This window comes from Synchiropus splendidus, chromosome 8 (genome assembly GCF_027744825.2).
Source record: "Synchiropus splendidus isolate RoL2022-P1 chromosome 8, RoL_Sspl_1.0, whole genome shotgun sequence".
Classification (NCBI taxonomy): Eukaryota; Metazoa; Chordata; class Actinopteri; order Syngnathiformes; family Callionymidae; genus Synchiropus; species Synchiropus splendidus.
Window position 1 is genome coordinate 4233803 of NC_071341.1, and position 27663 is coordinate 4261465.

Genomic DNA, 27663 nt, shown 5'->3' on the forward strand with positions numbered 1-27663 from the left:
GCCGAGCCAATCGTGTACTTGCACCGGATCGTGTACCGACAGCGGTCCGGCGTTTATTTATACATATGGTCGCGTACTGAAACACCAGGAAGTAGAACAGAGAGGAGGGTGGGAGATTGTCAAAGACTGGGGAAGACACAAGTATGTAAATGTGCTTGTCATTGCAATGACTCGACGTTTTATGACACCTGTCCTGTTAAGTTTATAAGTTAGTTTAACTAAAAGTTGGTTTGGTCGAATTGCTCCGTGTGTGTAGCCGTTCATTGCGGTGGCTTTTCCCCAGGTGGATGCTGGTGTACGACGCTGATTAGAAGAACATGAGCCTGCTGCACAGGTGAGCGGCGAATCCCGTCTACTTTTATGTGGTCCGCTGTTTCATACGGTCTGCCGGCTCTCATTCCGCTCTTGACATGTCAGTCTCTGGCAGAACTGCGCTGATAACCATTTTTTACGTATAGTTTTTGCAACAGCCTTTCACAAATTTGAGTTGTTAAAGCTCGGTTGCTAAAAATACCAGTTTGTGAACCTGCGCAGTTTGCTTCTGTGCCTAGGACGTGTCTGCATGTTTAAACATGTTCTGACTGTTCTCTGACATTTCAGAGTTCAAAATACAGTTAAAAGCCAGATTAGATGTATCGTGGTGCACAACACGAAACAAACTTGGCTGAATAATTGTGAATTCACATCATAAAGGGCAAAATAAACGGACCTTGATGCTCATCTGTACAACATGCCTAGTGTGTTCCCACTTACTGTGGTTGAGGGTCAACGTCTCAGTGGTGTATTCACTCAAAGGTAGTGTCTTATGGCTTGTCAGTGTTACTCGATTTTGTCTTTGTCTTGGTTTGATTTTTTGCTTTAAAACTAATAATGAAATGTAGTGATGGGCAGTTCAGTGTTGCACATCTATTCTCTCTCATCAGAGGGCACTGACGCAGTGCTGTAATAGCATTTGTGGCTACTGGTGCATTTCATGGCAATGGGTTAAATTGGTGTATTATTAAGAAAAAAAAAATGTTGTAGTTAAGGGTTACCATGTTGACAAAATTTGCGACGAAGCTCTAGAAACAGTTGTTGGATGTAGTATATTTGTTACAGTTCGTATGTTGAGAAATAAATATGCAAATTTTAAATGACTGAGGCTTTGTATTTTAAAAGTATTAACATATATTACCACATAAACACACACAGAAAGTTAGAACTGTTGAGGTGCCCATCCCTGGCATTAATTATCAATTTGTAAGCAAAATGTAGTAATGAGGTCTTCTGTGAACATGATGTGGAAACTTGAATCATGATATCAACTTTGTTTTAACAGCCACATATGTAAAGATGTATTTTTGTAAATGGTAAACTGCAGTAAAGTCTGCAACACTGAGTTTTACGTCTCCTTACGTCAACTAATATTATTTTACATTTTCTAATCTTTCAGTCTTGTGAATAAGTTGAAACCCAAAATAAAAGTGAATTCAGGTTGACCAACTCGTCTAAACCCCATTCAGAATCTATGGAGTATGATCAAGAGTAAAATGAGGGGCTCCAGACCCCCCAAAAAATGAAAGCTGACAGCAAGCATCAATGAAATTTGGGCTCCCATACCTCCCAGGCAATGCCTCAGACTGATTGCATCAATGCTATGGCGCATCGAGGCAGTGAGTAAGGAAAAGGGATTCCCAACCAAGTATTGAAGATTGATATTGTTTTTTTTATTTATTTTATTTTTTTAATAAAAATTTTTCAAGCATTTAGCAAAAGACAATGAGAAGAGACAAAAATCAAAGTAATACAAAGTACATATATAGTACAGTGAAAAATAAAATGCATCTATAAAATAAAGTAATAACAATAAAAAAAACAAAAAAAAACCCCATATCATCCACTTCAGACAACTCCATGTTTTAATTATTTTTAAGGTAACATCTGTGAACCCCATTGCTCAATAAGTAAAGTAGTAAAGGTTCCCATACTTCATCGAATTCCTCTGGTCTCCCTTTAACAACATGCGTCAGTTTTTCCAGCGCTAAAAAGCATGTCATTTATTTCATCCATAGATTCATTGAGGGTATATTAATTTTTTTCCCGGATAAAGCAGTTCTCTTAGCATGTAACAATCCGAAGTCTATTAATGAGGGTATATTAATTTTTTTCCCGGATAAAGTCATTCTCTTAGCATGTAACACTCCGAAGTCTATTAATGTTGACTTCCTAGTATATACAACAAAGTCTTTTGGGTCGATAACAAGTTTAAAGAGTTTTGCTTTATGAGATATAATGAGTGCAACAATTTTCGACATGATCTGCCCCACCTGTCTCCAATAGCTTTGTAATTTTGGGCATTCCCACAGAAAACGTATGAGTACCTTGTCTTTCAACACATTTTATAAGTGTCAGGAATGTTAGGAGACCAACGATTTAACTTAACAGGTGTAATATTGGTCCTCATTAACTATTTATACTAATAACTAATAACTTACTAATAATAACCTCATTCTTGTGTTAATAGTTTGCTTCTGGACTTTCATACTTTATTCCACTCTGCCTGTAATATATCGATGGATGCTTCTTTATCATGTGAAAACAAAGCTGCATAAAATAATGAAATTTGTGCTTTTCCCTGCAGATCTGAAAGTATGGGGTTTTCTAGATTTGTAAGTGGGGGTTCAGTATTGGTCAGTTTGTGTTTAGAGTTTATGTAATTTTTAATTTGTTGGTATTTAAAGAAGTTCTTTTTATGTATTTGGTATTTCTGTACAAGTCTTAAAATGTGAGTAATGTACCATTCATGTACTTTTATGTGCTTTATACCAAACGTCAATTGTATTTTTTAGGAATGGATTTTTTGTTTGTTTTTTCATTTTTTGTAGCAGTTGAATATAAATACATCCATATATAAATACATCTTTCGATGATTGCTGATGATGTCTGTTCAATAAGCATCCATGATGGGGGTGTCTTTTTGCAAAATAAAACATTGTGGCTCGTATATGTCTACCAGTTTGATCCTGTATTGTTTTGGTAGCCTGAAATGGTATTTCTTTGTGGATGAAAATGATGACACCCCTAGCATGATGTTGTATAATGCATGTAACACCAGGCCTGGCCATTGTTTTTGAACTGATTTGATGTCTGATTCTGTCAGGTGGGTTCTTGAAGAAACATTATTCAGTTTAAGTTTCTTAATCCCATTCATGACTTGTTTAAATCTGCATAATCGCCTTAATCCATTCATTAATTCCAACTAGTTACCTATATGTTTTTATGGTTTAAAGTTTGTTTTTTTTTCATGTACGAAATGTTTCATAACAGATCAAACAAAAGGCACAGCTTAATCTTAATTTGTGGAGTAACATGACAATAATGAAAAAGACAAACATTAAAAAAACATAACTAACATATCAGACCCCTCCCTTACTCAAACTGAACTGTGAGGCTAATGCTGATCCACCTTACAGAGGAGCAACAACAACTGTGAAACCACAAAAAACGCCTGCTGTGGTATCCGACATCTCCGCACATAAATGTGAATGCTCTGATCAGGGTTTTTTCTGCCAATCACCGATACCTATCAGCCAGAGTGCCGATCCCCACCGATCATCGATACTGGGATTATATGGATTGACTTTGAGTTTGTAATCAAAATGAGACCTTCTGTGTGCATGATGTGAAAACGTGAACCATTAAATCTTTTTAATTCAGACATGTTTTAATATTAGTATGATAATATAATAATAATAATATAATGTAATAGTAATAATAATATAATAAATAGTATAATAATAATAATAGCACCGCCTCATGAAGGCAAAAAATAGGAAAAAAAAAACTTGCAGAATGCAGCAACTATTCTGTCAAAAGGACAACTGAAAAACATTTAACTGATGTGAGACATTACAGTTTGGTGAATCACTTGAGACTTTGCTATGTCCCTGAAATATTTACATACTGGCCGCTTGTAGCGCGACTCTGAAACAGAGAGCACTGCATTTTTGAAAGTTTGCACCAAAGTCCAAATCAGCGATGGACCTGGTCGTTTCCGTCTCTGCATAAACAACACCTGAAAAAGGCTCGTCATCTATCGAGGTGAAATTAATGATTATTTCTTGGGCAGTTAGCTTGGTGTTCCGAATGTCACGTTCAGACCGGCAAGTGTTGCTAAGCGTCAACTGCACAAACAGCAGGTGATAAACCAGAGGTCTTACTTTCATGAGCCAGGAAAACTCTCTGTGCTCCGTCAAGTGGTAGCGCTTCAAATGGCGTATTTAATTTGAACACGCTTTCCTTCACAGCATTTTCCTGTGCATGTGCTGTAGGATTCTAACTTTACAGATTGAAATAACATTCAGAGCAGACATGCCGTTGCCCACAGAGTGGCGAGTCGGTAGGAGTGGACCCATCACAACCAGCGGGGCTTCATCAGATTGCCGGCTGTCACATGATTGGTTGTTGTGATCGGCATTTGCTGATCATACTGAAATCGGCTAATCACGATTTGTGACCGATCGATCAGAGCATCCCTAAATTTAAAGACTTGCACATCAATCACTAGGTCAAACTTCTGTTTCAATGTTTTAACAGGAAAACCAATGTAAAGCAAATTTCAGTAATATTACCAACCACACATAAAACTAACAAAAGGTGCAGCATTATCATATGCAGTGCTTATAAGTATTTTACAGAAGTGTGGTTCAATCACTATACTGTAAGAACTTGAAAGAACAGATCAAAACATTTGAATGACAACGGGTTCTCACTGCGTTATTATGGTTTGCTAAGGCATATTATTTTCATAGTGGAACTCCTCCGCAGCTCTCGGAGACGCCATTAAACCTATCTTGCCATTGGGGAGGACTCTCATTTTACAAGAATTGTTTGTTAGGCCACGGTATGTTCTTTCTCAACAAACACCTTTCTCATGCTGCTGAATTCATTGCGCTGTCTCATGGTTTCTGCCGAGAGCTCCTCTGTGACGTTTGTTACTGTCTTGTATAATTTCGAGTCGTCTTGCTGCTCGAAAAACAAGCCCTCTCTCGATATATCGAAAAACGAATGATAACTGGTTTGTTTTGATTAGGTCGAGGTGTGTTGGGGTACCGTGTGCTCTTTCCAGGGTTAATGAACAATTCACGTCCAGCTGTAGCCAACCTGGTAGCATCTCCTGGATATATTCCTGCATTGGCCGAGTCCCCTCTGTGTCCTCACGGAGACCGGTCAGAAAATTATTTTGTCTGCTCAGGTTTCCCGAGACATCTACTAGATAGTCGAGTTGTTTCTTTGTTTGTGAGAGTTCGGTCACACTGTTTTCCAGTCGTTCTTAGGTTGACACAATCTGCCGTTCAGCCTCCTGCTCCTTAGCGGCAACATCCTTCCTTGACTTCCATCAAGTTGTTCTCCAAGACAGCATTTTCTCCAAACGTTCATCAATAGTATCCAACATTGTACCAAATCCTTCAAACTCAGCACGGAGTGCTTTTAGCTCAGTTAGAACTGCCGACAAGTCCACCATATTGCCATTGGCTTCTTCGTCTCGGTCATCTGTTTTTTTTGGCTTTTGAGCATTGTGCTTTGGAGTAAAAATATCACATTCCTTGATTACACTACCACTGGACATGTTTATAGGGAGGTTGGATAGATTGGGAGGCATTTTAACAAGCAGCCATTCTGGATCCAGGCTCCACAGCGCCCCCAGACATATTGTTTTGTTGTAATCCTAATTTCGTCCTTTTTTTCTTCAAAAACTGAGAAGTTAATGGGGATTTCATCACAATATTTTTTTAAACTGTTTTTTCTAGATTAGATGAGCTAAAAGCCCATTTTATGTAAAAATAACCCAAATCATGCTTGAAACTGTTTGTGGGCTCTGAATCCATGAATGAATGTAATTATATATAATTATATAATTTTGGAAATAAATAATCTTTTCCATGATATGGTATTTTCTGGAAATGGTCTGTATTTGGTTTTTAAAGAGCGCAAGAACTGCTGAAAAACATTTAATTTGATGTATACAAGTTGCAACAAGGCTTCAAGAGCACTGTATTCCACCACTGTGTTGAAAGTTCCAATTTAGGACTTCAAAAGTTGGTAGATTCAGGTGGCAAACAGACACTGCCCATGACATGAAAGGGTGGTGGATTCTTTAATTTCCCCCACTGTGAAAATGACAACTGAGAAAGGCTAGTCATCTGGACAGACAGTGAATTGCATATTGAATGGCGCATTGAATTTGTTGTGTTGAAGCCTGTAACAGTGCTTCCTTGCATAGCATTTTTCTGTACTGCAGGATGAAAACTTTACATCACAGACAGATGAAAGTTACGTAGCTGACATGTTGCTGTCGTGAGTGAGTTGAGCTCTGGGATTATAGGTGGGATCAGATGACAGTTGCAGTGAACTTATAGAAGCCTGAGTTAAGTTATGTGGCGGTATGATATTAAGTTAGGAATATTGACTTGTTTTTTTTTTCCAAGTTTCTGAAATGGTTAATTGTGAATGATCACAGTTAGAAGTGTTATCACAAATGTATTATGCTCAGAGTAAAAAATTGATTATTGATTCACTTATATTCTTCAAGTGATCAGCTATTGTGCTCTTACAGTATCCAACAATCATCACTTAAATTCACTTACTGGATTTTTTTTTATTACTTTTCTTTGAACTACATTTTTCATGTTTTAATAATCATCAAAAAATAAAAGACAAGGTGAAGGAAAAAAAAAGAAATGGTATGTGAAGCTTTCACCTCAGAATGGCCAACATTTCATCGGCAGGTTTGTCCGTAAACACTGTCACCAATTAAATTACTGTGTAGCCTAGATGTACGACATTTAAAACTGATGTTAGCATAATGCTAACTTAAGATCGTTCCATGCTAATGTTAGTTAATGGTTGTCATTGACTTAACATTAAAAAAAATTGTCTTTGTGAAGAGTGCTTCGAAGACACCATCATGTGTGGTGTAGTGTGATAGAAAGTAATATTTGGCCTCCTCACTGCAGCTACCCATGCCATTCAGCACCTCTTGGTTACGTTATTAATGGCTAGAACTATCATATTTCCACAACACAGCAGGTTGACGGCACACACCTTGTGTTTGGCCTTAGTTTTTCCACAATGCTTTGCATTCACTACCAGGAATACGTTATGACGACGAAACATTAACAGCCTCTATAAAGAATGGTTTGTGAGAAAGGATTAATATTTACAGAAGTAAAACATGAAGTTATATTTCACTTAAAACTTATAATATGCTTGTGTCGCAGATGCTTTTATAGTGGGGGTAATGTTGGTTCGCTCAGGGAATAAATCAGCAGAGAACCGCCACTGAGTAAATAAATAATGAAGCTACTAAGAAAATAAGGAAGCTGCTAAGGAAGTTACGTTTTTCGTTGTTGAAATAATGCATGCTCATGACTCACATGCCATTGGCTCTTTGGAATGTGTGGCATGGTGCATCTTAAAAAACCACGACCACTACCAGTCAAAATCTACACTCTAATTTTTCCACTTATTAGTTGTAGTCCATGTTGTATAAGTCCAGTGTATAGCTTGAAATGGTACAAAGGTCTGCAGCAATGAAGGCTGGATCACCCTTGAAAGCAAGCACTATTAAAGCAGCAAACTTAAGAGTATTTGTTTTTGGCGGCGCTCCTGGCAAATGAGTCTAATTGGAAGCTTTTGTAAAGCTCGGTCTCCGGTCCCGCTCCCCCCCCCATCCTACGTTTTTTTTGTTTATGAAAGACTGTGGCAAAACAGCGAAAAATTGCTTATACGTCCAAAGGAAACTCGAGAAACAGCTACCATCCAACATCAGGAATCGTACTCTGTGATCCCAATGAGGAGAGCCAGGATAGAGGCTGAAACAGCTGCAAGACTTATGGACTTGGATAATAAAATGGCTGTACGATTCAGAATGAAGCAAAGGGGAACGTTTTGACATTTACTGAATTGGTGACAACAAACCACGATCTTTTAGTTATCAGACATAAATCTGTAAGATGCAGTCATCATCACGGGTCTTTCTCCTTCACGTCCAGCTGGAATGCACTACAGGAGTTCAGTGAGCAATGGACATCAGTCATTGTGATGTTTGTTTCCGGATTCTTCGATGAAAAACATGCTGAAAACATCATGTTCATCTTCATCCCCGTGATGTGTTACCACTTCATTTAAATACTTTGAGAGTACATCTCCAACAAGAGATCATTTTTCTGATGACCAGGTGGCTCTCATTTTAGCTGTGGCGGTGAGCCACCATCGTTTACAGGGCCATGGAAGATGAAGTAAAGATGAAGGTGCAGCTTTTTTCTTGTCTAGCTTTATTATGTCATGACTCAGTGTGTTTCAAGAAGGAGCATACAGTGATCAGAGCGCGAGCATCAAAATGTCCGTTCACACATTTATTTCGAGTTGACTGTGGAAACTAGGGATGGGCGATAGCTTATTGTACACAATATACCGCCAAAAACAATCTCCACAATGACAATTTTGCATCTCGCCATAAATTCAATAAACATGCGGCTCTCTCTCTGCATTAGACCTGCATACATGAACATAACACCATGACCATGACAGTGCGCCGCGCGCTCCAGCTCAGCTGTGTTTAACAGCCAATACTGCCGTGTGACAGTTGTGGAGAGTGTGGTGGAATTTGGTTCACGATCATTGCTTTAAACTTATATTTAATCCAGGGAAGCTTTGATAATGACAGTGGTCCTAATAGGTTTTCTGATGCATGTGTCTGCCTTGGTTCATATCAAGACATGCAGGTCTCCTGCTGCGCTGCCGTGGTGAAAATAGCTGGATATTGGACAGACATCCGCTCCGGTGTTGCCGGCGGTGTCCTCTTCTGTGTCCCCAATTAGGCTGATCACAGACACACTCTTACAGGCAGCAGCTAATGCTACAGTACAATCCGACATCAGTTAGGGACCATCAACAAATTCTAAAACGTTCAAAGTATTAGTGAAATGTAAAATAAGGCAATGAAAAACAACCATTTTAGGTGAGAGAATTAAGACAAAGGACTGACAGTTTGTATCATGATTTCAAGAAGGGAGTATGATTATGATAATTTATTCTCTTTATTTCTAATATTTCTTCAATAGCATCTAGGAAAGGACAGACAGCTCAATTTAACCCCTAAATAAAGCTGGCAGAGCAGTCAGTCAGACACGACCGGATTCTACAAGAGATGTGAAACATTGAATTTCTCATCTCTACACTTAGTTAACTATTATATTTAAACATAAACAAATAATCATGTTGGAGACAAACTCCACTAATAAGTTTCATCATAAAGACAGATCTGGCTCCCTCTGCAATGGTGCAAAGAGAAATGGCAATAAATCCAATCAATCATCATCATCATCTTTCTGTCTCCAAGATGAAGCGCTGATCCCCGTATCTCAGATGCGTCGACACTACAACTGAAAATAACCGAGGTTATGATTGCTTATAGGATTTGAGTGAGGTGGAGACAAAACAACCCTTGGCAAGTCCTCCACTAAACTGGCAAACGGAAATAAAACTTGGCTTGACATGATAGTACTTGAGAGTATTCCATACACTTCCTTACAATGTTTTGATAATGAATTTACGGTTCACACCACTGTATCCACTGCCCATTTCAATGGTGAAAACAACTGGAACTTGTCTGCTGTGTGCATCCATAACAAATTATGTTGACTGTTGTGGAAAAAATCCTGTGATGTGTTTTACAGTAGACTGGCTGCGGCTTTGAAATGGAACAGAAAATGGAAGATTTCCCACTTGTGTGCTACTGGGGCCTCATGCAGGACTCTCACCTCCACCGCTTCAGAACCAGGTGATCAATTCATCCTTTTAATAAAAGAGTATTTTCTTCCACTTACTCTTTATTTGCATTTTCTCTGAGAAACTGAAGGAATACAATGCATTTCCATAAGAAAAAAGAAAGCATGACATTGCTCTTATTAAAGCTTCCTTTTGTAGGTTGTTCTAGTTTGCAGTTCAGAAAATAAAATAAAAACAAATTAAATAATCAAGTATTTACCCTGAAGTTGAAATGATTGAAAGCAGGCATGCACCATGTCTGTGATATTCATATTTAGAATGCTATCTGTTTGCACAGCTTCTTGCTCAGGGCCAAATGATAGTATTGTACGTGAAGTGTGTCCATCTGTTCCTGTGATCATTTAATGAAGAAAATAACAGAAACGATGATTACTTAATTTTACTAAGATTGTATGACACATACAGCAGCTTGCAAAAGTATTTATACCCCTTGAACTTTTTCGCATTTTATCATGTTATGACAAGCATAAATATTATTTATTGGAATTTTATGTGAACAGCATACAGTCATGCAGTAGAAAGAAAATTCTACATGATTTATTTTTGTTTTAATATATGAAAAACAGTGCGGTGTGCAAAAGTATTCAGCCTCCTGAGTCAATACTTTGTGGAACCACCCTTTGTTGCAATTACAACTGCAAGTCTTTTGAAGTATGTCTCTACCAGCTTTGCACATCTAGTAACTGGAATTTCTGCCCATTCTCCTTTGCAAAATAGCTCAAGATAAGTCAGATTAGAGCATCTTCCCTGTCCCTGCTGAAGAGAAGCACCCCCAGAGTATGATGCTGCCACCGCCATGTCTTACAGTGGGGATGGTGTGTTTTGAGTGATGTGCGGTGTTAGTTTTCTGCCTCACATAAGGTTGCATTTAGGCCAAAAAGTTAAATTTTGGTCTCATTTGACCAGCGCACCTTCTTCCACTTGTTTGCTCTGTCCCTGGCTTCTGGCAAACTGCAAAAGTGACTTCTTGTGGTTTTCTTCTAACAGTGGATTTCGTTTTTTCACTCTTCCAAAAAGGCCAGATTTGTGCAGTGCATGACTGATAGTTGTCCTCTGGACAGATACCCCCACCTGAGCTGTGGGTCTCTGCAGTCCATCCAGAATCACCATGGGTGACCTGATCAGTGCTCTCCTTGTTCGGCATGTAAGTTTAGGTAGACAACTGTGTCTTGGTTGGTTTACAGTTGTGCCATACTCTTTCAGTTTGTTGATCATTGACTGAATCTCTGGGGGGCGTGGTCCCTGGCTTTGTGGACGATGGATAGAAGTTGGTGGAGCTGGGACTCAAACTATCGCTACCCGTTAAATAAAATAATGAAAAAAGAGATGTCTCTCGTTTTGTAGCATTCACCAGAGGTGCTCACACTGGTGAATTTAACATCCTCCTTCGAGAGCGTCACCTGGATGGGGCCGCTTCGAGCGGTACTTCAGGTGGAACCGCCACCAGTTGGACAACCTGTTGGCCCAGATCAGTGGTCGAATTACAGGACAAGCACCCGCGGTTGGGCTCCTCTTGCGAATGCCTGTCTTCAAAAATAAAATAATTACTCATTCATTTATACTCATTCAATACACCCAGAGTCATAATCAGACCTGAAGTAAACTATGTAGGTATGTTTTCAGGGATCTTCTAGTTTTTTTTATATTTAGCTAGCATTCAGATTGTCACCAATGAACATACAAACCTACCTCATGATTCATCTGTTGCTGCTGCATCTCCAGTCATGTTCCTCAACGTCTCTATTGGAGTTGAAGGGATTCAGACGAAAGAGGACGGCAAAGGAGAATGCATAAAGGCAGACAGGGGGTCTTATGGGGAAAGGTGGAGCCTATCAATCGCTCTTGGGCGTGAGGCAGCGCCTCAGAGTGGAGGTAACCAATAGCAAATCTCGCCATACTACTCACCAGGAACACCACCATTGTGGCGAAATTTCCCTCCAGACAAGATTCATCCTATTAAAGTGCTGATAGAACTTATAAAAATTGACAATTTGTGTCACTCACGACGGGGAAGGCAGAAAGTCTGCTCTTAAAAAACGGCGGCGATAATGTTCTCGTCCTGTACACGAAACTCTGAAATCTGGTTTCTGATTGGTTGATGCACCGCGACTGGCCACCAGTAGTTAAAAAATTTAATTACTGGCCTGGAATGGCTGGATGAAGCTCAAATCGCATCGTGTCACCCACTCCAGTAGCATCGCAGCCATGTTGTTAGCCGCTGTTTATTACCCCAACTCCATTGACTTTGTATGTAAATCAGTCGTGTTGATTACGGAAGTAGCTGGCGGTGTCAAGGTGTTCAACGGAGGCAGAAGAAAATTAAAATGACATCTACTCATCAGAATCAGCTTTATTGCCATGGTCAGTGAGGAAAGTGCTTAGTGAACAATAATGAACAACATGCAATGATGAACAATAACAATAACCATAATAATGAAATAAAATGAACAATAATAATAGAAGTAACTAATAAATAAGTAACCCACAAACAACGAGGGCTGTTCACAAATTCATCAGTCTGACGGCCGAGGGGAAAAAGCTGTTCCTGTGAAGGGAGGTTCTTGTCTGGATTGACCGTATCCTCTTGCCAGAGGAAGGAGGGACAAACAATCCATAACCAGCGTGAGAAGGGCTGTCTGTGATCCGACCTGCACGTCTCTGGGTCCTGGAGACATACAGGTCAACAAGAGGTGGCAGTCTGCAGCCGATCACCTTCTCAGCAGAATGCCAAATGTGCTGTAGTCTGCCCTTGTCCCTGGAGGTGGCGCTGCTGTACCATACGGTGATAAAGAAAGTGAGGATAGACTCAATCATGGCGGTGTAGAACTTCACCAGCATCTTGGTCGGCAGTTGTACTTTCTTCAGCTGCCGCAAGAAGAACACTCTCTGCTGGGCCTTCCTGAAAAGGGAACTGATGGTCGGCTCCCATTTGAAGTCCCCAGTGATTGTGGTTCACTGGATGTGGAAGGAGTCGTCAATGGAAATAGGTGACTCAGCCAACATGAGGGGGGATGGAGGAACTGTGACTCTTCTGAAGTCGCGTGCTTCGAAGACAGAGGGAGTGTGATCACCGGGCCATGTCTCCGGATTTTGTTTTGGGAATGGGTTTCGAAGCCAGCATGTCTTCCCTCAGAAGCTCACTGAACTTGTGTTGGCAAAATACCTCTACTGACTAAGAACATTGAGCAGTCCTAGATCATTTTTTGTCTGCCTTTCTGTTGTCATTTTTAACGTCCGCTTTGTTTTAATGTTCATTACTTTCAATTAATAATCTTTTGAGTGATATACCATAGTTTAGTGAATTATGCAGCCATTAGGGGGCGGCAAGCCAGTTTCCTTCTTACGCTGGTCCCAAGCCCGGATAAATGCAGAGGGTTGTGTCAGGAAGAGGATCCGACGTAAAAACTTGCCAAACTAAAAGATGCAGAGCAGACAAATGTATCTCGTACCAGATCGGTCAAGGCCCGGGTCAACAATGACAACAAAGAGCTTTGTTTCGAGACAGAACCTGGAGTGTGAAAGCGCCCTTATTGTGTTGCTGATAATTGCAATCTCAACATCATTCATCAATCAGCATGTGAATAGTGAGCTTGTTGTTGAGCAGAACGGTGGTGAGGCCAGCAATCTTGTATGGTTTGGAAACAGTGGCACTCAGGAAATGACAGGAGGTAGAGCTGGAGGTAGCAGAGATGAAGATGCTGAGGTTCTCTCTGAGAGTGACCAGGATGGATAGGAACAGGAATCAGTATATCAGAGTCTGTCAGCTACTGTGGCCTATTGAATATCTGTGGTGCTACATTTTGAGCAAATGAAACCATAATGAATGTATTAATAGAAATATACATGTGACACATTGTACCATGTTTTCTTACTCCATTGTTGGACAATTTACTTCAGTGTACTTATACATACTTTCTGTTCGATTTTGTGCATGAATATATTTTCAATTATGGTCTGTTTTATACATATATTTTATATTTGCCTTCGTCAATGCATGATGATGATCGAGGAGATGAACCATTCAGAAACATCATGGGTAACTCATTGATCTCGAACTTCTTTTGGTTCTCATACATGTTGCAATTGTTTTCATAATTTTGACCCTAGTGTGTATTTCTAAAATTGACATTTATTGTAGACATCTCCGACAAATGACGGTCCCTGCGGGCAATATGCATTATGACGCTAACAATGTGTGTGTGTGAGAGACCATCAGTGCTCAGTCAAATGCTCCTACCTGTACTTTATTTACACATTGCCTCCATTGGTAATGGAAGCAATGGTTCAGAACTTGTGAGTGGATGGTGCATCCACTAGAAAGTGATTGCAAATTATAGCCTTTGCATCGCCTTCGGAGTGGCCCAGAAACAGCAACAGTCTTTGTATTGTTGACCCAATAGTTGGTCAGACTATTGAGGGCATGGATTAAAAAAGCTTGAAAACAATTCATTTGCACTCTTCTTTTGCAGGTCCTCTGGATCCGATTGAAATCCACAAGCGGAAGCTCTTTCTATGGTTCAGCCACCTTCCTCAAGAGGAGAAGCAGTTTGGTGGTTACTTCACTCCAGAAACCATGCATGTAGACCCCCTGATTCTGGAGAGAAATCCAGAAGAGCGTTCTGGGTTCCAGAGTTCCTCACTCCAACCACAGACCATGTCCAACCCCCCTGTGACAATAAATCAGCTGTTTGAGAGTGCTCGTTCCTTGAGTGAGGGGAGGGGGATTAATGTTGTCTTGTATGGAGCTGTTGGAACTGGGAAGGCCACCGTGGTACGAAAACTGGTTCTGGATTGGTGTAACGGTGCAACGCTGACTCAGTTCAAATTGTTGGTCCCGTTCTCTTGTGAGGATCTCAGCCAGCTATCTAAGTAAGTCTTTTGTTAAATGTGTGTGTGGCTGAATAACACAATCACGCCATAGGTTTTCAGCATGGAACATTGTATTCCGACAGGGTAGCTTCTCTGCGTGACCTTGTGAGCAGAAAATACCTACATCTGAAGAGACACCCCCTCTTGAGCGGCGATGGAACCCAGGCCGAGAATGTGCTCTTTTTGTTTAATGGCATGGAGAAGATGATGTTGGACTTCAGGATAGGCTCCACAGAACTTTGCGATGACCCCGGTGTGGCCTTGCCTGCAGATGCTGTGGTGGTTAACCTACTGAGGAAGTACCTGCTTCCAGAGGTAAAGCTTTTTTAAAATTTCTCACAAATCATAATTCTCAAATTTAAGAAGGTAAATATGACCTTCCTAACTGTTATTTTGCAGCCAAAGGTAAACGTGAGAGTGTATTTTCATGTTTATTTAACACTTAAATAGTGAAAACATTCTTCATTTATTTATGCTTCACTCACAAGTTGAAGAAAGTCACAACAATGACTGAACCATCTAAATGATCAAAGAATTGTCACGTAATGTTCACTGATGTAACATCAGCGTCTTTCTTCGTCCTCACTATTCTCGTGATGCATGTAACTGTGGGATCACATCAGTGAAAACATTTGAAATCCAATGTAAATAATGCAGAGCTTTCTACCAATAAAATCAGACCTTTGTCAGCCAAATAAAAGCAAAAGCACTTGAATTATCAACCTCCTGAACATATAGCCATGCAACACAGCACAACAATGAAAAAGCAAGGAATGCCCTTTTTGAAATCTGAAATTTGAAATCTGTGCTGAGACTCACTGAAGTAGGTTCCAGTCCAGTGTGCCAGGTGAAGAAGAAAAAAGCTGCAGTTCTACCTTAAAGACCTGTATGGGTGACACCCAAGACAAAAACAAAGGAGGGAGGGAAGGAAGAAAGGAAGATATAATCATACTGGAGCAGTTCAAACTGCTCAGTCATGATCCTGACCTTTGCACTTGGATCAAGAAGAAGAACCCAAAGAGTTCAGAGAAGTTAGAAGTGGCAGAGTTGTTGATGTGTCTGTTGGTGACACATCAATTGCACTCACACGGAACTGTTCAAGTGCCACAAGCAGTTTTCAATTGAATATTGCAAAATATTGTGATATAATGTTTCCAAATGTTTGAGGAAGTGTGATTGTGTGTGACTGAAGTGCCCCTCAGGGTTTATATTTTTGAGTGAGTTTCATTTCCATGAGAGCCTATTAACTGCTAACGGTTCTGCAGTGAGGACTTAAAGGACACTGGTGCTGGAGCTTAGAACAGAGCTCCAGGCATATGGACGAAAACAGCATTGAGCGTGCTCATGTAAACAAAATGCACAGAGACTCTGTTCCTCACAATCCTGGAATCTCATCAACATCATTCAACAATCAGCATGTGAATAGCAAGCTTGTTAGGGCAGACAGCAGTGAAAGGCCCGGAACAAAAGAGCTCCCCAGAACCCGCTTCACAGCTGAGCCTCAAGGAAGACCAGAACTTTCACTCAGCAGTTTACAGTCTGTCAGCCTACTCAGACTATTTTCACAAATTACATTTAGTCACTAGTTGGAGTTGGAAACTAGGCAAACTGTACATTGTCATTTTTTTATTAAAATAAAAGCTGCAGATATAATCACTCTGGGCTTTGTCTATGAAGAAAAAGTGCCACCTTCAGTTCACACATCATAGTGCAAGTCGGTGGAGTTTACATTATTAAAACCTCAAGAAGAGGGGTGGCTGGAATTGTGCTGGAACTGTGCTGGGAGGGGAACTATTGAATGGCTACAACTGGATATACTGTAGCTTGCAGCTATATATGGCCTAATCTCTCCATGTCCCAATGTGAGCATTGGAGTTTCTTTTCTGGTTTTAGGATAAAATTGCGATTGATGGTGGAGTTGTGGAGTCACTTGTTGAGAGGCGCAGTCCTGGTAGAACCGCTTGAATAGCGGGCATTTTGTGTCTATTCTAGAGGTGGCACTGCAGTGTGCAGTGGTATGCACAATTTTTATGGTACATTTTTCAGTTAAGATAAGTTAACTGATGATTTCCTTACAAATTTATATTTTCTTTTAAAAAAAAAAACCCAAAAAACCTTTCCTTCTATTTTTTGCTAGCATCATAGTGCTCCTGGTAAATAAACATTTTTTGGCAAGAAAATTGTGTCCATTGTCTACCTTTTACACCGACTCAAGCCAGGCTTACCACAGCTACATTCACATGTTGTGATATTGCAACATAGGACATTGTGGGGGGTCCACATCCTCAAGTAGAGATCTGTGGCTGTCATTGATTGTAACTTGGGGGAAATCATTGCTCTACTGCCTCGTGTTCTTTGACATTGCCTTTGATACAACATGCTAAAATATAGTGTTATTTATCTTCAATGTTTTTTGAAATGTTGTGGTTTTGTGTCAGTAGTAATATTGTCTACTATTGAAGAGATCTATGGGAGTGTGGCACATTTGACCAGAGACAACTGAACGTTAGATTTGTTAGCTCAGTGGACGATAACTGACGATCATTGATTTTTGAATAAAAAGAGCGGATAATACACGTGCCTGTGCAGCGTGGGGAGAAAAATGTGGCTCTGGGTGTGTATCAAGAAGAACAGGCAAGATTGGAAGCCACCCTGAGCCAACGTTGGAACTTCTGAGCCAACGTTGGCACAGGGTTGCTAGTACGTATGTGCACCTGACTCCTCCACTTTTTTTTCTCCTAGTAACATCAGTCTCCTGTGCTGCTCCAATTGAATTTTGGACCTCATTGCAACTGCAGTCTCTTTTGAAAATTAAATGATTAAATTCAATAATTTGAATAATGTTGCTGAATGGGTCATCACGAGGAAGAAAATGACAGGAATGCACAGGAACAGACCAAAAGAAATACTCAATCATATTATTGTGAGTGAGCTGTAACCCAAAACATATGAAGACGAAAACCTCTTTGATGTACTCAGTGGGATACAGTGGGATCATCTGACGGGAGCAATTGGTGTTTATCAAAGTGTCAATCTTCGCACGATCAAGTGAAAGACAAACTGTTTTCGGCTTATGGTGGAGATTCGGGCCTGTCATGGTCCGTGGTGGTTTCCCTCTTGTGTTCTGGGGAAATCGGCACTAATAGGATGATTTGATCTGTCTTATTGCGATGAACTGAAAAGTTCCTGACGGAGTCGTTGCAAACCAAAAGCATGATATTTCTATGTTGTTGTTTGTGACTTCTTAAAATTATTGGATTTCCCAACTGTGGGACTACTAAAGGCCATCTAATCTGATCTAAATGTGTGTGGTGATGTTTTTTTTTTTTTTTTTAGGCCAGCGTGCTGGTGACCACCAGGCTCTCTGCGGTTGACATCATTCCTCAGAAGTATGTGAATCGCTATGCACAGATCTGTGGCTTTAACGATCCTCAGCGCCAGCGAGCTTATTTTACAAGCCGTTTGTTGCTGCAGGGCAGGGACGGTGCTCAGAACCAGGCAGCTCAGGCTCTTGTGGAGCTTCTTTACCTGAACCTACAGAAACAAAATCAACTTGCTGCAGCCTGCTTTCTCCCCTCCTACTGTTGGCTCACATGTGCCACTTTGCACTATCTGCACTTCACCAACGCCAAGTCACCCCTACGCACTCTGACAGGCATATACACCAGCTTTCTGAGGATGAATTTTGGAGGCGAGGTTCTTGCTTCAGGGACTGGTGTACCAATCCAGGATTGCCACAATTCTCTAATGTTGTATGTTGTTCGAACAGTTGGCAAACTTGCATTTGACGGAGTGACAAACAAACAGACCTCATTTTCAGAGAATGAATTGGAGCAGTGGATTGGCGGTAAAACCAAGACTGATGAGGAATTGCGTCAGCTAGTCACGTTCAGAACTGACGTGGTGGACTTCTTCTTGGCTCCATGTGTTGAAAGTGGTCGACATTACCATGGAGATCTTTGTGAGGGTGATGAGAGACGCTTTGTGTTCGCTGTCCCGGCAATGCAGGAATACCTTGCTGCTCTTTACGTCGTGCTTGGTGAAAATAAGTCTGCTCTTGAGAAGATTACAAAGCAGGTGTCTGTTGCCATTGGCCAGGCTAGTGAGGATGTGAATACTCTTGTCAGCATTCTTTCGAAGTTCATCCCACTCCGAATTTTTACCATCTTCAACCTCCTCAAACTCTTCCCAAAGCTGTTTGAGAAAATCAACAGTCAAAACAAAGGCAACATTGCCAGAACCATGGCTGCAGAGATGTTTCGCAAAGAGGACAGCTACAATGAGGATGTCCTGGATCAGATGGAGCAAAGTCTGCTGGGATTTCATGGTCCGCAGCCACAGCATTACACGAAGAGTCACCCTTTCGAACTTTACCCCATTTTCATGGGGGGACTGTTGCATTATGGGAATCGTGTTCTCCTTCAGCAGCTGGACTGCAGCATTCACAGCAGTACTGTGGTCCAGATCACTAAGGCTCTAAGAAAATACCTGGTTAGAGGTAAGTTGTTCTGTGTAAAATATCTTTCAGATTTTCTGTAAACATACTGACATAAAAAATTCTGTTTTCCCTGAATAACATTGTAGAACTCAACAAGCCACAGCCCCCAGAAGAAGTGATGGACCTGCTGGTTCTACTTTATGAGTTTCAGAACCCTAGACTGACTTCTGAGGTGGTGGCCTCCCTCAGAGCCATCCGCCTCCCGAATATCCGCATGACATCACTGAAATGCTTTGTGCTGAGTTCGGTTCTGTCCTGCACACCAGGAAGGTAATCAACAGAAGATGTTTGCTGCAGTGTTTGGTTATAAAATTAGGACCATTCCAATGTGCTCTAATGCGTTTTGATTATAAGTGGGAGAAAAAAAAAGAGTTAGGTTATGATGCAAGTGACTTTTAGCACTAAATGAAATTTCCACAGCAATTTTGAGATTGTGTTTTTATACTTAAGCTTAAAAACTGCCTGGCCATGTATATTCAGCACAATCTTAGCTTTGTGAAAGTACAGCTAATATTTTATTTTGACGTACTGTATTAAAATGTTTAAAACTAAAACTGTAAAGAAAAATGCCACAATATGAACCCTGTGTTTTTTAAGAAGTCCTTGCCCGACTACAAGATACAAATCTAACAAACGTTGTGTCTCCTTGAAGCATAAATTGCACGTCGTCGTATATATATATATATGTATATATATATATATATATATATCGTATATATATATAGTGCATTCCAGTAGACATTGACAGTAACTATTAATAACTATACATTTGGCTTCTGGTGTGACTTAGAAAAAACACAATGTCTTTTATATGTGAATAATTTCAATGGTGCTTATCTTTTTCTAGTTATCATCTTCAAGTCCTGGACCTCTCCTCTTGTCTCCTGACTAGAGACATGCTGATGACTCTGCTGCCTGCCTTCAGACATGCCCAGACCATCAAGTAAAGCTTATTATTAGTTATTATTGTCAGCATATTATTATTATTATGAATAATAATATGCAGAGTTCATGGTGCAATCAGGCTATACAATTACAATTTACAAATACTAAGGTCCCCAAAATTTCAACAATTAATCTCACATTGTGAAGACTTAAGATGTACAAAAAGAAAAGGAAGACCAGCATGTTGAATGAAGAGGCCATGACTGAAAAGGGTCAACAGGTAGCTGATATGAGGAGAAGAATGGTATTATACTTTGGCAGAATGCCATCACTTTCCAGTCATTCACAATATAATGTTGTCATATCGCACACCCGTATCTCTAGACAAAGGTGAAATCTGATCAATTCCTGACAGTCTCTCATGGCACAATAGTGTGCCAAACACACAGGTGGAAAAACACTAATCTAGAGAAAGCCTCAGTCAGAATCATCTGAGGCTTGTATAGGGTATGTGAGAGGACTGTGTAAAGGTGGTGAGGTGTGCAGTAAGCGTGATGCAAAGCTTCATGTTAGAGTTGAATTACATCATGGATCAGTTCAGGCAAACATAAGGAGAAGTCTCCATGGAGTTTGATGTTGCATGCATATAGTTATTTGTAGGGTTAAGATTAGCTTGAGATGGAAAAAAATGGAAAAGGTGGAGGTACAAGCTATCGAGAAGAATGAAGCTTTGCAGAACCAAGGCAGAATATGTTGATAAAGGAGAGTAAGGCAAACATAAATGAAAAACAATTCACATTTTCTGTTAATATTCTACTGCTGTGTTAGAAGTTAATGCACCATATCTGTGCTTTTTGTTTATCAGCCTGCAGTTCAACAGCTTGGGGCCCGAGTCCTGCAACCTCCTGAGAGATCTGCTACTGGACAACAGGAGTTCCATTGAAACTCTGCTGTAAGAACATTCAATCAATTTTCATGTTTTTGTGACTTTTTGTAAAGGTGTAAATGAAGCAGGCACCTTAACTTGCCAACTTCAGACACCCCAGCGAACTCACATAGTGGAATAGCTGGCTGGCATGCCCCCCTTACCTAAGTGGTGAGCACTCTGTGGAGACTTCCAGCATCTAGTCTTCTGTTTCAATTAGTATTTAATATATTCTATGATACAGCTCCTCTTGTTTTCTTTTGTCATGTCCAGCCATGCATTAACACTTTGGGTGCCACCATTGAAAAATTGCGATGCACCATTGTAGCATTTGAATGAGCAAATTTAAAGCCCCATGTGGTGTGGCTGTCAATCATCAAATCGTCAAAACATTTGGGGGCGTGTTTCTATCAAAGTTTGGAATTAATACAGATTTAAAACTGCCCCTTGGTTGAGGAGATCAGGGAGGTTGTGGTTTTGTAGTAGGGGCAAAGCAGGGAGCAAGGATGTCAACCTATGAACTTTTTGAAATAGTGATATGATAGATGAGTATTTCATTGAAAAACTGTTTTTATGGTCGACTCTTCTCTTCCTTCCTGCACTTCCATTTCATTCATTCATTTCATATCATTCCTCATCCAACACATTACCTGTCTTTCCTCTGCATGTGTCCAAACCACCTGAGTCTGGCTTCCCTTACTTCATCTCCAAGAGCTGTCCCTCTGAAATAGTTGTGTCTAATTGTTGTTCCTGGACACCTTACCTTGTTTGCTCCAGATTTCTCTTTCTCCTCCTCTTGGCATGATGTCCTTGGGGCATAAGCACTGTCTACGTCCATGCTGAACTTCAAGTGGTGGACAGGTGGTGTAAATAACATTTCTGACGCAGTTGTCTGACTTGTACCATATCATTTAGGGTTTCCCGTAGGCAAAAGACCTCGGTGAAAAGAGTTGGATACGGACACGCTGTGGGTTTCGCATTGTCATCATCTGCTGTACTGATCTCAGCCAAACTGTTTCCCAGGTAGCATTAATGGTACATCACAGGGCCAGTTAGGGATCATCAACAAATTCTCATTCAGTCAGTGCTTTTTTGAAATTATGTCATGCCATGAAAAACAACCATTTTAGGAGAGAGAATGGGAGAATATTTATTTCTCACTCTACGAAAAGTTTGTATATATAATAATTTCAAGAACGCAATATGCATGTATAATAATTTATTTAAATAATTTCTAATTTTCTTTAACTAGGATCTGTGCTTCCCTGGCATGCGTCCAGGTTCAAAGTTATAGTAAACAGTCTAGTGACATGAGAAACCCTAAAGGAAAACAGAGCAACAGGCAGAGCAGTCTGTCAGGTTACGAACTCGACAGGGTTCTATGAGAGATGTGAAACATTGAAATGCTCATATTTATACTTACTTTATACTAGCAGTTATATATAAACATGAGCAAATAATGATGTTGGAGACAAACTCCAATCATGCGGAGACCAGAACTGACCAGTCTGTAACTGGTAAGTTTGTACCATAAAACACAGCCCTGTGGGGACCAATTCTTGACAATACACTATCCTCGTAGGGACCTTACAGGTCCAAACCTCAATTTGAGGATGAAGCCTTCAAAATTATGAGGTGATTATGATTGGGTTTCAGTTTGGTTCAGAGTCCTGGTTAAGGTTAGCCCTGTTCTTTGGAGGATTAAGTTAAGGGTGAGAGGCTGAGGAAAGCAGAATTTGACAAGGGGGAGAACTTTATAAAGTGCTAACTTCAACACATATCGATATGTTGTCATATTTATTACTTAGTGTACGGGAAATCAATATTTGAAACATATGAATGAAGAATGTTGGAAATGCAATATCGGTCCACTTTAAGTTGATGCGCCTGTCCATCATGTAAGTTAACATGAATTAATGACAAAAAAAATCACATCCGAAATTGCCACAAGGTAAAATATGTAATATCTGCATAATAGGAATCAGGTTTTTTTTTCTATTTGTTTTGTAGACTTTGCGACAACCCTCTACTTGACTCTGGGGTGAGTTGCCTCCTTGAAGCCTTCCCGGAAAACCAGACTCTGAAGCACCTGTCACTGATGCACACTGGCATGGGCGACCAGTCGGCTCTGGAGTTGGCAGAGAGAATCCAGCAGCACTCCAGCCTACAGGAGGTCAACGTTGCCTACAACAATATTGGCGACAATGCCGCTTTGTCCTTGGTTGATGTTTGCAGGGAGCATCATAACATCCACACTGTGCAGTAAGGGTCTAAATGTTAAGCTATTCAAATGTTTGTCCTCAATGAGTATAAAGCAGCCATTTATACTGTAAGAAACCTTTTGCTTTGTGCCAGATTATGAAACTAAACAACAGCAATTCCTCGGACTAGGTCAGTAATGTCAACATACAGTAACATTTCATCAACTGATTTGAGGACATAACATTTTTGTCTATCAGCCCTTGAAACCGAAAAAAAACACATTGGTAAACAAAGATAATGTTGTAACTTAAAGACCCGTCTCTGATGAAATGCTGTTGCACGTATTCCGCCAACTGTATCTTTCTGACTATTCGTCGCTCCAGAGTATAAACCGTGGTCAAAAAATGCATCATGAAGAGGAAGAAGAAGAAAAAGTTCAGCATTTAAACATCTTCAGTCCGAATAATATTTGTGGTTCTGTTTCTGTCAAAATTTTGAAATAAATTGAGTTTGCAGTCGCGGAGATGAGGGATGTCTACTCTGACGGTTTGTTGGTTGGTTTCTTAAACAAGTGTCTCCACAGTCTGTGTTTAAAGAATTGTAAATATTTTACTTTCTACACATTTAACTGCATGTATCTTTGCAGCTTGTACCTCAACCCGATAAGTGATATTGGAAAACAGTCCTTGTACGTGCGAGGTAGCCAGAGCAGCAGCAGCAGGAAGGTCCGAGTATTGGCCTCAGTCACTGAAGGTGATGACGTCTCTGATGACTGGCACCCCATACTCAGTGTAATCCGAGAAAATGCCTCATCTTGGGACCGGGAGCGCGTCCAACAGCAACTGAAGGTACCAACCATTAATTTTCTCTGTCAGCATTTTTAACGGACGATGAACGATCCAAGGTAGGAGACCCAAATGCACACAGAGCAAGCTCGACAAAGGAGCTCAAAAAAGTCTGGCACAAGGCCATCAAATGAAAGCAGTTCACAATTGTCCGGTAGAAGGGGGGGAAAACTGTTCACACAATAATTCAGCCTCTACCAACTACACGCAGAACACACAGTGAGAGACACTAATCTGATTTGGTATTCTGGGCTGTGCAACTTTTTTTTTAAATTATTATTCTATGGACATTCCAGTCCAGAGAGACATTGACATAGATTCAATAAAATATGAAAGCCATCTCAGAATTATCGTGTTTTAAAATAACACAGTAAAACGATGTATTTTGACGAAGCAAATATATATAACACCAGAAAAATGCAATCCATTTCAATATAGTTTCGGTGTCAAAAAGAACTGAGATCTATTTTTTTACTGTGTAAAAGTGCTTGAATACTGGAAAAATGTAGTGTTAGGTTGTGAAAATACAATCTGAACCTAAAATTTGTGTACACCGAATAAATAAAAAAGAAATGTATAGCATTTCTTTTTTTTTTTTTTTCACAGAAGGCTATGATGATACGTAGCCCTGGAAGTGACATGCACGTGTTTATTTTTTTGGATGTGACATGCATGACTTAATTTTTTTCCAGAGATAAGTTATCTGATGATAATTAGTATCTCGAGATCATTTTTATCTCAAGATACAATTGTAAATGTCAGTGCATGCGTAACTGCCTCTGTGGCAAGGCATTTTGTATACATCCACATGTAACCACTATGTCTCCCATGGCTTCCTAACTGTTTGTCAACGTTGTCAACATTGTTTAATGTAATGTAGTAATATTTCAACTTGGATCACCAAATGTTAATGGATGTGGAGCCACTCTCCTCTAATATCTGAAGAGAAGTCGATTCTTATTATTTCTGCCCCCTTTTTTTTTTGCACTGTTTGTTTTTTTTCCCAGACAGATTTAGGTGTCTCTTAGTGAAGTACATTTTGATTTCCTGTAAGTCCTGTAAGTAAACACATACAGTATTCTGTATAACATGTTTTTGTTACCGTGTACTCATCAAAGTTGATCATTTCAAAGACGAACAGACCCATCGCAACAATAATGCTTTTGCACTTGATGCTATTGTTTTCTGGCTTGAGCACCAGCCCCTCAATATGATGAAGCTACTTTCCCTCCGACATTATTCGTTACTTGTCACAAAACATAGCTTGATGTCCCACCTTCAAACATCATCTGTTTTCACACGGATCGCCGCATTTCTACAGTGGTCACGCTCCATGCGTGTCATAATGTATTGCAATGACTGTAAACTGCCCGTAAGGTGTGTAGGTCTATGCTATGATCTAACCAGCCCACTGTAGTTTGAAAATGAACCATTGGACAATATTCTTTGACATGTATGGCCATCCGCCTGGTGGAAGCAACAGATGGGCCTATTTGCTGTCAATTTAAACTACAGTTTTTTGATGACTGCTGGCCTGAATTTATCAATTGGTTTGGCTATAACTGTGTTATTAATGGGAGGAAAGGGTACGGCATGAGTCTATGCAAAAAAAAAAAAATCATTTGTGTGAGGGGAACATAGTGATGAGGGATAAAAATACAATGAATTTTGCCTTTCTGGCCATAGCGAAAAGATTTACAATACATTTTCATTCTATTACATTTGTTTGTCACACTACATTCTGTCTTGAAACTGTTTTATGATGTACAGTAGTATCAGAGTCTCCGTGTCTAATGTCAGTGTTGAGAGTTTCTCGTGTTAAAAATACATTTAAAACTATGATTGTAAACTGGACTGTCTACACAGTGGTGTTTAGTTGCTGCTGTGATGTTATGTCTCGACATAGTTGTGTATGCGAATTGGGAAATCTAACTTCTAAGTCCAATGTTGCAAGTACACCCCTCATTTCTGTTCATTGAGTTTGTTTGTGGTTCAGTAATAATCAGAACCAGAGTCACTGTACAATGAATGAATATTGGACGTGGTCTTTGTTACAGGTGTTTCTACGGGATCTTGAGTGGGGCCGTCAGCAGCAGCAGAACCTCTGGAAGAGGCTGCACTTCCGCAGGGTAGAGAGGGGAGTGCAGGAAACTCTGCGGATGCTTGAGCGGGACATACCATCTGGCTCTCCTTGATGTTGCTGTTGCAATGATGAAGAGTGTGATTAAACCATGGAAGAACTAAACTGCCTTTCCCATAGGTCTAAGTAACTTTTTCTCAAATCCATCCAAATGAAATGCATGTTGAGGCATTCAGTATATCAATGTTGCATCATATTATAACTGAACTGACAGTGTTAGTGAACTTGACAGTCGTAATCAGTGCCCAAACCTTTTTCACATTATCACAAAGTGCTTCACCGCCAAAACAGTGAAAAGTGTTTGTACTTCTTGCTCGACCACGAATGTGGACAGCTTAGCCTTCAATGAGCGAGAACTAAGGAAATGTTAGGAGGATATCACATAAATGCAATCCCTTTAAACCCTATAAGAGTGTTTAGCAGTTATTTTAAGGTGGTGGGCCAAATTAAATTTTCAGATCTCCTCTTTCAATTGTTCCAGAGTTGAGGTGCCCTGACAGAAAAAGCTCTGTCACATCTAGATTTAAGTTTAGATGTAGGGACAACTAACTCCTATGAATGAAAATGAGTTTCTAAGTCGGCATATGAGATCATATGTTTGATTGGACTGGACAGTTTTTTTTTTAATGTGAGGGTCAAAGGTAAGTGAGTAGTCAAATAGGACGCCAGGATTTCTGGCTGTTGAGTGATGTATTTGGGCTGGGGGTTGATATGTAGAGTACTTAGTGCTATCAGGTGGTAAAAAATGTGTTATTGCTTAGTTGGTCTGTAATGGTCTCATTTTTGATCTCACCTGAAAATTGCCCAGATAATGTTCTGATAAATGTATTAGATGATTTATAAGATAGACTGATGCATGTAACAACATAAAGTTTTATAACGTTTACTTGCACAGGTGCAATTGCTAACATTAACATACGACTGTAGTTCAGAGCTACAGGGAGAATACTGCTTTGTTCATTGCCTGTCTAAAGTTTGTCTTACACTAACTTGTACCTGCCTTTGGTCTTTCTTTCTTGCTGATGGTTATTTGTCAGAATTTGTTGAGGGAATTAGATGAAATGTTGATCAATATGAAATATAATCAGCCTTCTGTAAAAAACAATGTTATAAATGGAAGAAAAACTCCGAAGATACTCACAGCATGGGTAAGTTCTTGTGAAGATCTGGACGCCCCGAGAGCCTGATTTGTTCCATGTTTGTCTTTGAAAAACAATATCACACCAGTAAATTGAAACAAACCTTCGATCATTCAGTGACTTCAATAAAATGTTGACAACAGCAATGCCCCAGTGATTCATTTTGAAAAGCACTGTTCAGAATTCAGAAGTTCAGTATCTTGGAGTTCATTGTATGAAATGCACTTCATCAGATCACCCCACAAAGAATTGCATATTGTAGCACTGAGTATTTTACAAAACAATTACTCTACAGTTGTTGGACTTTGGACTATGGTGTCAGTAAGGCA

The 27663-nt window shown here is 40.0% G+C and overlaps 1 protein-coding gene across 4 annotated transcripts; it reads left to right on the top strand.

Moving 5' to 3' along the window:
* nlrx1 (NLR family member X1) lies at window positions 1-27464 on the top strand. 4 transcript variants are annotated; one of them, XM_053873357.1, is made up of 13 exons: window positions 71-141; window positions 284-334; window positions 9383-9440; window positions 9720-9823; window positions 14301-14700; window positions 14784-15015; window positions 18037-19198; window positions 19285-19468; window positions 20046-20141; window positions 20949-21035; window positions 23019-23270; window positions 23857-24058; window positions 26113-27464. In XM_053873357.1, exons 5-13 carry the CDS (start codon window positions 14405-14407, stop codon window positions 26248-26250), a joined length of 2649 nt encoding a protein of 882 aa, XP_053729332.1. In that variant the 5' UTR covers window positions 71-141; window positions 284-334; window positions 9383-9440; window positions 9720-9823; window positions 14301-14404; the 3' UTR covers window positions 26251-27464. The 4 variants fall into 4 exon arrangements, with proteins under 4 accessions (XP_053729330.1, XP_053729334.1, XP_053729332.1 ...); XM_053873355.1 differs by lacking the exon at window positions 9383-9440 and having other exon boundaries at window positions 1-141; XM_053873358.1 differs by lacking the exon at window positions 71-141 and having other exon boundaries at window positions 148-334.
* The last annotated feature ends 199 nt before the right edge of the window (window positions 27465-27663 follow it).